The sequence below is a fragment of the Mixophyes fleayi genome, chromosome 1, assembly GCF_038048845.1.
Source record: "Mixophyes fleayi isolate aMixFle1 chromosome 1, aMixFle1.hap1, whole genome shotgun sequence".
Lineage (NCBI taxonomy): Eukaryota > Metazoa > Chordata > Amphibia > Anura > Limnodynastidae > Mixophyes > Mixophyes fleayi.
Genome location: NC_134402.1, coordinates 3,493,640 through 3,509,302, shown reverse-complemented (window position 1 = coordinate 3,509,302; position 15,663 = coordinate 3,493,640). Strand labels below are relative to the sequence as shown.

At 44.1% G+C, this 15,663-nt stretch overlaps 1 protein-coding gene across 5 annotated transcripts in view; it reads right to left on the bottom strand.

Moving 5' to 3' along the window:
- Positions 1-15,663, bottom strand: part of LOC142098140 (transcription factor COE3-like) — a 119,331-nt gene that overhangs the window by 51,529 nt on the left and 52,139 nt on the right. For all 5 annotated transcript variants that reach the window (XM_075180712.1, XM_075180972.1, XM_075180806.1 and 2 more), the window contains 2 exons: positions 6,097-6,253; positions 3,812-3,875 (listed from right to left, as the gene is read on the bottom strand). In XM_075180712.1, coding sequence (XP_075036813.1) covers positions 3,812-3,875; positions 6,097-6,253 — 221 coding nt within the window. The remainder of the gene's footprint in view (positions 1-3,811; positions 3,876-6,096; positions 6,254-15,663) is intronic.

Here is a 15,663-nt window from a genome sequence, read left to right as displayed (position 1 = left end):
TGATCATAATACAATTCTATTACACTGTATACAGACATAGGACACTACACCCCCAACATGACCTGACCACTGGGCATGATCATAATACAATTCTATTGCACTGTATACAGACATAGGAGACTACACCCCCAACATGACCTGACCACTGGACATGATCATAATACAATTCTATTACACTATATACAGAAATAGGACACTACACCCCCAACATGACCTGACCACTGGACATGATCATAATACAATTCTATAACACTCTATACAGACATAGGACACTACACCCCCAACATGACCTGACCACTAGACATGATTATAATACAATTCTATTACACTCTACACAGACATAGGACACTTCACCTCCAACATGACCTGACCACTGGACATGATCATAATACAATTCTATTACACTGTATACAGACATAGGACACTACACCCCCAACATGACCTGACCACTGGGCATGATCATAATACAATTCTATTACACTGTATACAGACATAGGACACTACACCCCCAACATGACCTGACCACTGGGCATGATCATAATACAATTCTATTACACTGTATACAGACATAGGACACTACACCCCCAACATGACCTGACCACTGGGCATGATCATAATACAATTCTATTGCACTGTATACAGACATAGGACACTACACCTCCAACATGACCTGACCACTGGACATGATCATAATACAATTCTATAACACTCTATACAGACATAGGACACTACACCCCCAACATGACCTGACCACTGGACATGATTATAATACAATTCTATTACACTCTACACAGACATAGGACACTTCACCTCCAACATGACCTGACCACTGGACATGATCATAATACAATTCTATTACACTGTATACAGACATAGGACACTACACCCCCAACATGACCTGACCACTGGGCATGATCATAATACAATTCTATTACACTGTATACAGACATAGGACACTACACCCCCAACATGACCTGACCACTGGGCATGATCATAATACAATTCTATTACACTGTATACAGACATAGGACACTACACCCCCAACATGACCTGACCACTGGACATGATCATAATACAATTCTATTGCACTTTATACAGACATAGGACACTACACCTCCAACATAACCTGACCACTGGACATGATCATAATACAATTCTATTACACTGTATACAGACATAGGACACTACACCTCCAACATGACCTGACCACTGGACATGATCATAATACAATTCTATTACACTCTATACAGACATAGGACACTACACCCCCAACATGACCTGACCACTGGACATGATTATAATACAATTCTATTACACTCTACACAGACATAGGACACTACACCCCCAACATGACCTGACCACTGGACATGATCATAATACAATTCTATTACACTCTATAACGACATAGGACACTACACCTCCAACATGACCTGACCACTGGACATAATCATAATACAATTCTATTACACTCTACACAGACATAGGACACTACATCCCCAACATGACCTGACCACTGGACATGATCATAATACAATTCTATTACACTATATACAGACATAGGACACTACATCCCCAACATGACCTGACCACTGGACATGATCATAATACAATTCTATTACACTTTATACAGACATAGGACACTACACGCCAACATGACCTGACCACTGGACATGATCATAATACAATTCTATTACACTCTACACAGATATAGGACACTACACCCCCAACATGACCTGACCACTGGACATAATCATAGTAACAATTCTATTACACTTTATACAGACATAGGGCACTACACCCCCAACATGACCTGACTACTGGACATGATCATAATACAATTCTATTACACTCTATACAGACATAGGACACTTCACCTCCAACATGACCTGACCACTGGACATGATCATAATACAATTCTATTACACTATATACAGACATAGGACACTACACCTCCAACATGACCTGACCACTGGACATGATCATAATACAATTCTATTACACTGTATACAGACATAGGACACTACACCCCTAACATGACCTGACCACTGGACATGATCATAATACAATTCTATTACACTGTATACAGACATAGGACACTGCACCCCAACATGACCTGACCACTGGACATGATCATAATACAATTCTATTATACTCTATACAGACATAGGACACTACACGCCAACATGACCTGACCACTGGACATGATCATAATACAATTCTATTACACTCTACACAGATATAGGACACTACACCCCCAACATGACCTGACCACTGGACATAATCATAATAACAATTCTATTACATTATATACAGACATAGGACACTACACCTCCAACATGACCTGACCACTGGACATGACCATAATACAATTCTATTACACTGTATACAGACATAGGACACTACAGCCCCAACATGACCTGACCACTGGACATGATCATAATACAATTCCATTACATTCTATACAGACATAGGACACTACACCCCCAACATGACCTGACCACTGGACATGATCATAATACAATTCTATTATACTCTATATAGACATAGGACACTACACCTCCAACATGACCTGACCACTGGACATGATCATAATACAATTCTATTACACTGTATACAGACATAGGACACTACACCCCCAACATGACCTGACCACTGGACATGACCATAATACAATTCTATTACACTATATACAGACATAGGACACTACACCTCCAACATGACCTGACCACTGGACATGATCATAATACAATTCTATTACACTATATACAGACATAGGACACCACACCTCCAACATGACCTGACCACTGGACATGACCATTATACAATTCTATTACACTATATACAGACATAGGACACTACACCTCCAACATGACCTGACCACTGGACATGATCATAATACAATTCTATTACACTGTATACAGACATAGGACACTACACCTCCAACATGACCTGACCACTGGACATGATCATAATACAATTCTATTACACTCTATACAGACATAGGACACTACACCTCCAACATGACCTGACCACTGGACATGATCATAATACAATTCTATTACACTATATACAGACATAGGACACTACACCCCCAACATGACCTGACCACTGGACATGATCATAATACAATTGTATTACACTCTATACAGACATAGGACACTACACCAAAGTTGTAGGAATATACAGTAATACGGAAAATAGGGTGTTTTCAGATGTGCTGGATGATAGTCTAGTCATATAATGTGCTGGATATCTGACTGTATCATGGAAAATGTGATAATATATAACGGATTTGAAAATGTGGTTCTAGATATCGGGGGTCTAAGCTACTGGGAGCATATAGATGCTGGATGTTTAGCTATACTATATATTATGCTGGACATTTAAGGAGTATCCAATGTGATGTACAATTACTATGTGAATTTTTGACCAATATGAGGGGGTACATTACATTGAACATCTGAGGATTAGTTAATGTGATAGATAATCGGCATAGATTTACAAGGTGGAGTTTATATTATTATGTACAACAATGTAAACAAATGGGTCCCTTTAACTTTGCCTCCCAACTGTCCTGGGATCGAAAGACAAAAGTTCTGATCATTGGAACGTCCACCTCAAACTGGGATTGTTCCACATAAAGCAGAACCGTTGGGAGATAGTAACATGTCAGAGGTTCTCACCGCCACCAACAGTTCATGTTCTTAGGATTTCTTTAATCCTGCACTGAACCCAGTTATCTCTTGAAGCCCTCTGACCGATCACTAAGGCCCGTCTGAGTATTGATTAGTCATGATGGTGGTGTTCTTACCATTACTGTAGAGGAGCTGCAGCCTGTAGTGAATGCCATTGTTTGTTTTCTCCCCAGTCTGCTCCTGTGAACCCCAAAACATTCATTAGAATTATAACTTTTGCATTTGCTGAGAACTTCCAACAAATTTTAAGTTCTTTTAAATTACATCAAATTTCTGCCATACTTAAACACTAGACAGATATGTGCTATTATAATTTCCTGCCAAGTCACTACAATGTCATGTATGTGAGCAGTCACGTGTCATGTGCACACCATGGATGTTTGCATCATGTCTGTCACCCTGGTATGGTTGGTGTACACTGATACACTGTTGCCTGTGTGATCACTAACGCAATGCTCAGACACATGCACATTTCATGCTTGGGATAGACATAAGGATATCCTTACAAATAACTGAGGATTAAAAAGTGTTCAGGTTGTCCTGGGTTCAAAAAATGGGCAGACTGGATGGCCAAATGGTTCTTATCTGCCTTCAAATTCTATGTTTGTATGTTCCTATGTTTCCAGCTGCAGATTCACATAAAACTCCAGAAGGACGTATCCTGGAAATGGAGAACCGTACAGGAAGATCTGAGAGGCATCGAAGGATGGAAACATCATTTACAATACTCATAGCAGAGAGATCATTTTGGAGGGACAGTTGGAATTACTGTGAACTGCGTTGGGTGTAGAACATCACAGAAATGTGATGGGAAATTGGAAAGTACACGCCCAATCTTTCTAATGTTGACCAATGTACTCTCAGAATTAAAAGAAACCAGTGTAACCTCCTTGTAGTGACTCTCAGCAATTGTCGTCTGACACCAGTTATGTCGGAGGCTTTGTAAATATTCTCGTGCAGCCCACCCATGACAGGTAATTAGTTTATTCTTATTGCAGGGTCCCCATTAGAATTCCTGACAGACCAGGCTGGATCTAAAAAAAAAAAATGAATTCGGGAGTATTTTCCGCTAAGAATATGTCCAGAACCCTGGCTAGGGGTTATGTCTCATCGCTGACTACGATCTGGAGGTGACGGTGATATTTACAAGTCATAGAAAGATTAAACCACATGCTAGTGATAAATGAACCATTCTTCGAAATTGTCAAAGTGCTGAAACGAGTGTGAGCATTATCAAGCATTACATGATTGTAACATGTGATCTGATCTTCATCTAAGTCCTAATAATAGATAGAGAATCCAATGAAAACAAATAATACAGAACACATGTCCCCTTATATGTCTTTATTAAGCACACTGACCCTACATTAACTGTCTGTCATATACAAACCAGTGGCATGGCACATAAAGGTCAGAGAATACCAACAGGAAGCCAAAAAACTGTCTTTATGATACAGTTCATGAATTTGCTTGAAATACGTGGTTTCCATTGCGTTCTGGAGCAACCCAGAATTCATTGCTCCCTCAATGAGTGTAAAGCGTCTGAAGAACATTACAACCAGGTGCTCCTATTAACATGCTTCATGACTGGGATTACGCCCTTTAGTCAAAACGCTTTGTCTCCTCCAAATATTTCACTTCTCATTGATGCCAACAAGTTCCACTTTCACCAATCTCTCCATAAAATGTTCTACCAACAGCTGTCTGTATCAATGGGGAAGTGGAGTCAGATGGAAATGGTCTTTGTAGAGCACTAGTTGCATTCCTTGGTGTTATCCTATAGACACCAGTATTACTGACATAAGACAAGAGATGCCTGCAGAGTATTATCCAGGGGCTCTATGGCATTGCCCATAGTACTGTACAACTCAGCGCTATGGATTTTCGGACGGCCACTTCTTGAAAGTAGAATAATGATAGTCAACATTCTCCACCAGTCCATTATATGCCTGATGGTGCATTGATGGAGATGAAGGGCTTGGTTTGTGACCCTAATAAGTAGTTCACTTCCACAAACCAGTTACACACTGATAGTGACAACCAAAGCTTGTGGTTTCATTATACAGTCGAGGAGACCTTATACTCACACCTCATTGTCTTCTAATTGACAGGTCCATGTGATTCAGACTAAGCCCTTAGTAGAGTTATTCTATAGATTCACATTTTCCGGTCAGTGAATGCTGGATCATCGGGTTTAATACATGAATACGTAACAATCTACATGTTATTAACTTAATGAGATTATCTTTATCAATTGGTAGGACATAGATGAAGACCATATTATAGATCAAGGTAATTTAGACAAACAGATATGAGACTTTGTGCCACAATTTGACTTTTATACAATACAACGGAAAGAAGGGATATTATGGGGAATACGAGCTTCTTGGTCATGCCTTACTTTGTCCTTCTCTACAAAGTCAATAAAAGACGTCCTCTCGATCTCCACTGGCTGCCCCTGACGATCATATAGTGCAAGAACAAAATGGAAGAAGTTGGATTTTCTGAGGTTTGAAGGCGGCTGCTTCTCGAAGTGAGCTCTGGCCAGTCCAATCCCACTATGAGGAAAGACATGGAAGACAATCAGTGATAAACTGGACACAGAGATCATTCCCTCTGTGAGGACAGACATAGAGGGCATCTAGTAACATCAGGGATAAATAAAGCCCTTATACTGACGGATAAAGGGTCCTCCGGGCTCTCTAAAGGGCCAATTCTGTGCTAAAATAAACTTATAAGCCGAACATTGTCTCTTTCTGTTTTGTTTTTTTGAAAACAAATATATGTGTATTACGTGTTGCATGCACTTAATTCCCTGTACACTAACGGATATGGTTAGATGGCATCACCTGCCAGGGAGAAATAATGTAGCTCTTATTGGTGGGAGGAGCCGGTCTGACATATTCGTATTAGACTGGTGCAGTAATGTGCCTCATTCTCACTGCAGAGACAAGACTTTGTTTTGGGGTGTAGATTGGGTATCTGGGGTGCTCCTGACTTAGCACAATTGGCAACACAGTGGCTCAGTGGTTAGCACTTCTGCCTCACAGCACTGGGGTCATGAGTTTGATTCCCGACTATAGCTTTATCTGTGTGGAGTTTGTATGTTCTCCTCGTTTTTGTGTGGGTTTCCTCCGGGTGCTCTGGTTTCCTCCCACACTCTAAAAACATAATAACCCTAGTTGGTGTGTGTTAGGGAAATTAGACTGTAAGCTCCAATGGGGCAGGGACTGATGTGAGTGACAAATATTCTCCGTACAGCGCTGCGGAATTAGTGGCGCTATATAAATAAATGATGATGATGATGATTCCCATGAAGCATGGTTGGACGCACATTACAACCTCTTTGTCCCTGTCTTCTGAGGTATCTGTGGTCTAATACTGGATATTGCTTTCAAAGCCACGTCTACTGCACCAACTTGGGGCAATTTATACTTGGAAAATGCACAAAGTAATAACATATGTAATCAAAATGTATAAATGTTTCACATGAAATAACGACAGTCCCTGGTGTCAGTTCATTCTCATGAGTTAATTAAGACAGGGAGAAGAAGAAAACATTGTCATTAATCAGGGTGAGATACAAAGTAATAACAGGCAAACAGTGAACTGACATGTTCACTCTGATGTGTAATCCTGCAACACATCCCACAATGCATCTGTGCAGATGGGCGGGGTGGGCACAAGGATCAGCGCCAAAATAAAGCTCCACGTTATAGTTCACAATCGACCCTCAATGACTAACAAGGATGTGTTTGGAGAACAGGGAGTTAAGGTTAAAGAAGTCACTTTTCCAATATTTTCCTTGTGTCAAACAATGGACCCAACAGCCTGGTAACCTGAGCCGCCAGTCCCAGCCCGCGGTCAATAAGTCACCAGTATTGCTCCATAATCTGCTGCTGACTGGAAGCTGCAAACTCTCCCTAAATTGCAGGAACAGGTCAAGGATTTGCAGCGTTTTCCCTGTAATCTTTGTCCCTAATGGTATGGCAGTGTACAGTGATATTTTAGAATCCATAAAAATTCAGGAGATGTCACCTTCTTCTACAGCGTATTAAAATATGCAATGTTCCTGGATTTAAAATACCTTAAAGATAACGTCATGTCTACAGGGCAGGATTAAGGGAATGGAGGCCCCTGGGCTAAGGGGACCTCCATTCCCCCGTGAGGGCCCCCCTCCCCCTTACCTCCTTCTCCGGTGCGCTGTACGCTCTTTACTGAGGAGATCTCGTGAGAGTGAGACTCACGAGATCTCCTCAGTAAGGAGACTACAGCGCGCAGGGGAAGGACTGCAGGGAAAGTGCCCTATGGTTAATCCGGCCCTGCATATCTACTATGGGAGCAATATGCTCCAGATGGGGATGACAGATACAGATAGAGGGCCTGAGTCATTAAGGAGAGCAAAGCATAAAAAAGGAGTAACTTTATACCTGGGCAAAACCATGTTGCATTGGAGGGGGAGGTAAATTTAAAATATGGGGGCAGATTTATATTTGGGGTAGGGAATGTTCTAGATCAACTATAAATTCCAGTGTAAAAATAAAGCTATGAAGTATTTGTGTGCTAGTTGAACAAACAGCCAGTATTTAACTTATGCACAAAATAATAAACTAATTTGCACCCCTTGTATGTAACATGGACTGTCCTGGAGAAGATTTACTCCTTTTTTTTGCCTTAGTTTCCTTAATGACTCAGGTCCAGAGAAGATTCTATTTTATTTTCTTATTTTGGTATCTAAAAAAGGTATATTTTATTGAAACAATATTGCCCCTGACTTCCGCCCCCGCCATATAACATGTAAATAATGGCACAGGGGATATTGGGGAGGGTCTTCCTCTCCCCCAGCCTTGCAGTGTAATAATGATTGTCACTACTAGCTTCCACATATATATTTTATTTATGTGCTACAAGCCAGGTCCTCTGTACTGTGCATTAAACATCCTACAACAGGATCTCTGTCCTCACTGAAGATGATCTATTAGTGATAAATTGCGCTATAGAAGATTTTGTATCTCTGTAATATGCAGCAATAGGATATCTTCAATATCACAGAGCCATTAAAATGCTTATGTTTGATTACATAACCATAGACCTTTCTTGGACTTAACGTAACCCTTATGTGCTATAATAAAACACACCCCACCGACTTGTTGGCAAGTAAGAAACGACTTTATTTAAATAACTGTTTGCTATTAGGGTGGCGGAGTACACTGCACTCAGCCTCGTCTATACATAAACGCACCCCAGTATCTGCACATTAATGTGACACCCGTCCCCAGGTATGCTGGAATCTGCACCCTTCTGGGCTAATCATATACACCACAAGTCAGCCCAGAGGAGCTGTACTTGCACCGAACCTAAGCCGACTCTTGCTCATCCTGTACGGTGTTCTCCAGCCACAACAAAAGGTGAACCAGCCATTGTGCTTTATTTCTGGAGCAGGCGGCTCCAGAAATACATCTGGGGCTGAACCAGCACCTGTACCATACCAGTGTCCCCTCACCAGTTGGCCATCATAACTACCGGGCTGAACCAGCACAACCGAACAACACCACGGCCTTCGCTCCTTGTTGGCCCAATCTACCTCCGGGGCTGAACTAGAACCAAGAGATCTCCCTAACTCCTCCCAGTTCTTTTAAACCATTTACTTTACTCCTGCTCCTATGACACTTGTCCAAACAACACCCTCCTGCTTTGTTACCCCTTAGTGATCCAAATAATTATGTACACAAAACTCAGCTTTTATTTCCTTCGGGCCTAATCATCCCTCAGTTTTATTACTTGTCAGCTTCTCTGCAGCATGAACTGTGTCCTGGTACCATGTAGGGGCCACACGTTCCTTTATTATCAGTAAGGAGACAAAACTATACATCTGATCTAAGACAGCTGTCTGTAATAATGTATCAGCAGGCGTTTTACACGTTACACGTTATAACAAACACATCATCATCAGCTATTTATATAGCACCACTAAGTCCGCAGCGCTGTACAGAGAACTCACTCACATCAGTCCCTGCCCCATTGGAGGAGCTTACAGTCTAAATTCCCTGACACACACACACACACACACAGACAGACTGAGAGAGACTAGGGTCATTTTGATAGCAGCCAACTAAGCAGTATGTTTTTGGAGTGTGGGAGGAAACCGGAGCACCAGGAGGAGACCCACGCAAACACAGGGAGAACATACAAACTCCACACATATAAGGCCATGGTTGGGAATCGATCTCATGACCCTAGTGCTGTGAGGCAGAAGTGCTAACCACTGAGCCACCATCCTATAAAGCAGGAAGGAGCGGGAGGCTACAGGTGAACGATCGGAGAGAGCAGGTGACCTGAGGCCACTTGTGGTCATCACTGTATTTATTATGCACAGAGCAGCAACATTGTTCCAGCAAAGTATAAATAAAAAACAATAGTTGTACTAGCAGATTACCAAGTTCTACATGTACTGGGAAACTGGAGGAGGTGAGAGGCCAGGCTAGTCCTGCTGAATTATACTGTACTGTACACAGCTCACATGTGGATAGATTATACTAACTTAATGTAAGTTTATTTTCCCCTGGGATTTAATTCCTGCTGCAGTATACAGGGGACCTCATTTAGAGTCGGACGCAAAGTCCGTTTTAGGCGCATCCAACAAAAAAACACTATCACGCATGTGCAGAAAGCACAAAATCCGCCTGTATCTTGGACGCAATTAACACTTGCGACAGCTTGCGACTCACTACAAGAGAATGGGAGGAACGCGGAATTGTGAAGGCGTGACCCTGTAAGTAAATCCTAGACGCAGTGAGGCGCAGACGCAACACACGTCAAAAAAGGACAGGAATTAGGTGGCACAAGCAGTTAGCTAGCTGCAGGAACTGCTCACAGCTCCATAGGGTATTACCAGTGGGACGCAATGGGGTTGCTCGCCAGTCGTAATACCCTACCAAGCTGCGGCACACTCCAACTCCTACACTTCTTAGACGGACTTTGCGTCCGACTCTACATGAGGTCCAGGATCTGTATACTGCCCGTCCCCCCACACCCACATATACACACACACCTAACCCGAACCACCACACATATACACAATAAGCACACAACAAACACACACACACATACATATAGGCACACAGCCAAACACAGACACATCCATACACACACACAAGAAACTCACACGTATACACACATCACACAAACACAAACATATACATACTGATCTACCCTTGCAGTGATTCTATGTACTGGAGAGAAAGATATTTTTTACAGAATATAGCAAAAATATAATTTATTTTACTAAACCGACTCTGCTCCCATTTGGTCGTATTTAGGTGGTTTTTCAATGATAAAGTTCATTATTGATTTAGGTGAAAATATGATAACATTGCTTCTGGCCTTATATCTACCCCGAGCATATATATATATATATATATATATATATATATATATATGGTACCCCCATGTGGGATGGGAATGATGGGCGAAGATTTGGGTTTATTTTCTGTCTGTTGTGCTATAAAAGTAACTATGGGAAGTGTCATTTGTGATTATGCCCCTTTTTCCTCCCTCTAATGCCCATAAAACAGAAAAATAATTTATCCAGTTTGCTACCAAATGGTGGTCCTATCTCTTGTGAACAACACAATATAAAACAGGTTTCCTTAAACTTACAAATAAAAAAGTTATTCCTGATTATGCAGAATGAAGATTGTTGGGGTCATTATGTGGTAACCTGCGGTGATGAAGGGGTTACTAATAGTACATTGTAACCTTGGTATTAATTTGGGAGTATCAATGAAATCATTTGTGCGGAGTTCTCATTTCAGCCAAATATTTCACAACAGACTATTCCCGGAGCTCCAGTAATCAGCCGGTCAGTGATACATCACCAGGAATGCTGCCTTATACACAGATAGATGTTATGTCTTATATGCTGCCAATCGTCTCTAATATACAGGATCAGTCCCAGGTTTACAGATGTGAAAATGATTATTCCCTGAAGATGTCCCTATTTCTCAATGTTGGCCAAAGGGCTAATAAGATTCCTCATGTTCTGCATATTTCAAATGCAAAAACTCCTGTTATAATAACGTTTCACTGAGACGGCTCTTCTGCTGTTTGCCAGCGACCAGTGACCTGGAAACGCAGGAACTCAGAACCTGTCCCTGCTAGAGACCAAGGGGTAAATGTATCAAGCTGAGAGTTTTTCGGCGTGTTTGAAAAGTGGAGATGTTGCCTATAGCAACCAATCAGATTCTAGCTATCATTTTGTAGAATGTACTAAATAAATGATAGCTAGAATCTGATTGGTTTTTCAAACCCGCTGGAAAACTCTCAGCTTGATACATTTACCCCCAAAACTCTCAAAACTGGTGAGTGGCATATTCCCTTCCTTCCACATTCAGACGCAATATGGGGCAAGGCCGAATTGGAACATTTTATAACCGGTACATCGCACCTCTGACAAACAGACGGTGCCACCAGGAAACTCAATTTGCGTTAAATTCTCTGCATTTAAGGGGTTAATAAAACCACAGATCACTTTCCGCAGTGGTCTATTGGTTTTCTGATACTACCGGAGAAAAGCAATGTTTCCTGCGCTAGAAACGTATGTGCGAGGGCACGCTGGTGTCACAACGAAGCCACAGAGTGAGAGGGCACGCTGGTGTCACAATGAAGTCACAGAGTGCGAGGTCACGCTGGTGTCACTATGAAGTCACAGAGTGCGAGGACATGCTTGTGTCACTATGAAGTCACAGAGTGCGAGGACACGTTGGTGTCATTCTGAAGTCACAGAGTGCGAGGGCACATTGTTGTCACTCTGATGTCACAGAGTGTGAAGACAACGAAGTCACAGAGTGCGAGGGCACGCTGGTGTCACAACGATGTCACAGAGTGAGAGGGCACACTGGTGTCACAACGAAGTCACAGAGTGCGAGGACATGCTGGTGTCACTATGAAGTCACAGAGTGCAAGGAGACGCTGATGTCCCTATGAAGTCACAGAGTGCGAGGACACGTTGGTGTCATTCTGAAGTCACAGAGTGCGAGGGCACGCTGGTGTCACTATGAAGTCACAGAGTGCAAGGAGACGCTGATGTCCCTATGAAGTCACAGAGTGCGAGGACACGTTGGTGTCATTCTGAAGTCACAGAGTGCGAGGGCACGCTGGTGTCACTATGAAGTCACAGAGTGCTAGGGCACATTGTTGTCACTCTGATGTCACAGAGTGTGAAGACAACGAAGTCACAGAGTGCGAGGGCACGCTGGTGTCACAACGATGTCACAGAGTGAGAGGGCACGCTGGTATCACAACGAAGTCACAGAGTGCGAGGACATGCTGGTATCACAACGAAGCCACAGAGTGAGAGGACACGCTGGTATCACAACGAAGGCGCAGAGTGCGAGGGCACGCTGGTGTCACAACGAAGCCACAGAGTGAGAGGGCACGCTGGTGTCACAACGAAGCCACAGAGTGAGAGGGCACGCTGGTGTCACAACGAAGCCACAGAGTGAGAGGGCACGCTGGTGTCACAACGAAGCCACAGAGTGAGAGGGCACGCTGGTGTCACAACGAAGCCACAGAGTGAGAGGGCACGCTGGTGTCACAACGAAGCCACAGAGTGAGAGGGCACGCTGGTGTCACTATGAAGTCACAGAGTGCTAGGGCACATTGTTGTCACTCTGATGTCACAGAGTGTGAAGACAACGAAGTCACAGAGTGCGAGGGCACGCTGGTGTCACAACGATGTCACAGAGTGAGAGGGCACACTGGTGTCACAACGAAGTCACAGAGTGCGAGGACATGCTGGTGTCACTATGAAGTCACAGAGTGCAAGGAGACGCTGATGTCCCTATGAAGTCACAGAGTGCGAGGACACGTTGGTGTCATTCTGAAGTCACAGAGTGCTAGGGCACATTGTTGTCACTCTGATGTCACAGAGTGTGAAGACAACGAAGTCACAGAGTGCGAGGGCACGCTGGTGTCACAACGATGTCACAGAGTGAGAGGACATGCTGGTATCTCTATGAAGTCACAGAGTGCGAGGACACACTGGTATCACAACGAAGCCACAGAGTGAGAGGGCACGCTGGTATCACAACGAAGGCGCAGAGTGCGAGGGCACGCTGGTGTCACAACGAAGCCACAGAGTGAGAGGGCACGCTGGTGTCACAACGAAGCCACAGAGTGAGAGGGCACGCTGGTGTCACAACGAAGCCACAGAGTGAGAGGGCACGCTGGTGTCACAACGAAGCCACAGAGTGAGAGGGCACGCTGGTGTCACAACGAAGGCGCAGAGTGCGAGGGCACGCTGGTGTCACTATGAAGTCATAGAGTGAGAGGGCACGCTGGTGTCACAACGAGGTCACAGAGTGAGAGGACATGCTGGTATCTCTATGAAGTCACAGAGTGCGAGGACACACTGGTATCACAACGAAGTCACAGAGTGCACTGGTGTCACAACGAAGCCACAGAGTGAGAGGGCACGCTGGTATCACAACGAAGGCGCAGAGTGCGAGGGCACGCTGGTGTCACAACGAAGCCACAGAGTGAGAGGGCACGCTGGTGTCACAACGAAGCCACAGAGTGCGAGGGCACGCTGGTGTCACAACGAAGCCACAGAGTGAGAGGGCACGCTGGTATCACAACGAAGGCGCAGAGTGCGAGGGCACGCTGGTGTCACAACGAAGCCACAGAGTGAGAGGGCACGCTGGTGTCACAACGAAGCCACAGAGTGAGAGGGCACGCTGGTGTCACAACGAAGGCGCAGAGTGCGAGGGCACGCTGGTGTCACTATAAAGTCATAGAGTGAGAGGGCACGCTGGTGTCACAACGAGGTCACAGAGTGAGAGGACATGCTGGTATCTCTATGAAGTCACAGAGTGCGAGGACACACTGGTATCACAACGAAGTCACAGAGTGCACTGGTGTCACAACGAAGCCACAGAGTGAGAGGGCACGCTGGTATCACAACGAAGGCGCAGAGTGCGAGGGCACGCTGGTGTCACAACGAAGCCACAGAGTGAGAGGGCACGCTGGTGTCACAACGAAGCCACAGAGTGCGAGGGCACGCTGGTGTCACAACGAAGCCACAGAGTGAGAGGGCACGCTGGTATCACAACGAAGGCGCAGAGTGCGAGGGCACGCTGGTGTCACAACGAAGCCACAGAGTGAGAGGGCACGCTGGTGTCACAACGAAGCCACAGAGTGAGAGGGCACGCTGGTGTCACAACGAAGGCGCAGAGTGCGAGGGCACGCTGGTGTCACTATGAAGTCATAGAGTGAGAGGGCACGCTGGTGTCACAACGAGGTCACAGAGTGAGAGGGCACGCTGGTGTCACAACGAAGGCGCAGAGTGCGAGGGCACGCTGGTGTCACTATAAAGTCATAGAGTGAGAGGGCACGCTGGTGTCACAACGAGGTCACAGAGTGAGAGGGCACGCTGGTGTCACTCTGAGTGCGAGGGCACGCGTGCGGTCTGCTACAGTCTATGGGAACTACCAGGGGCAGGCACTTTCAGATACTCTCTCTTCCTATCCCTGCCATTTAAAAAGCTGTGGTACCCTTGTTTGAAAGAGGAAAGTCCCCTCAGATGATGGGAACCCTGTTTACATATTTCCTGCTGAGCATCTTTGATCAGCAAACAATAAAGGTGATGATTCATGCAAGACAGAAATGGAGCAGTATGTTATGAGGAAAAAAGTAGAAGGATTAAGTAATAAATAGATAAAGGGGTTGGTAGAAAAGTGATAATGAGCAGAGCAATTTTGTTTTACATTTTTTCAATCGCTCCGTCCTGTAAACCGAGCTCAGTGTTTTCAAAATTGGGAATGGGGTAAGAGCCCTTGAACGCATATGACTTACAAAGAGGTTTCTACCAAAAATATATTATGCATCTCTGCAATTCTTCTAGATGGTAAATGTCCCCCACAGTCTGTTTTCACTCAGTGTTTTATGTTGATTAATAGGTTCCTCCGAC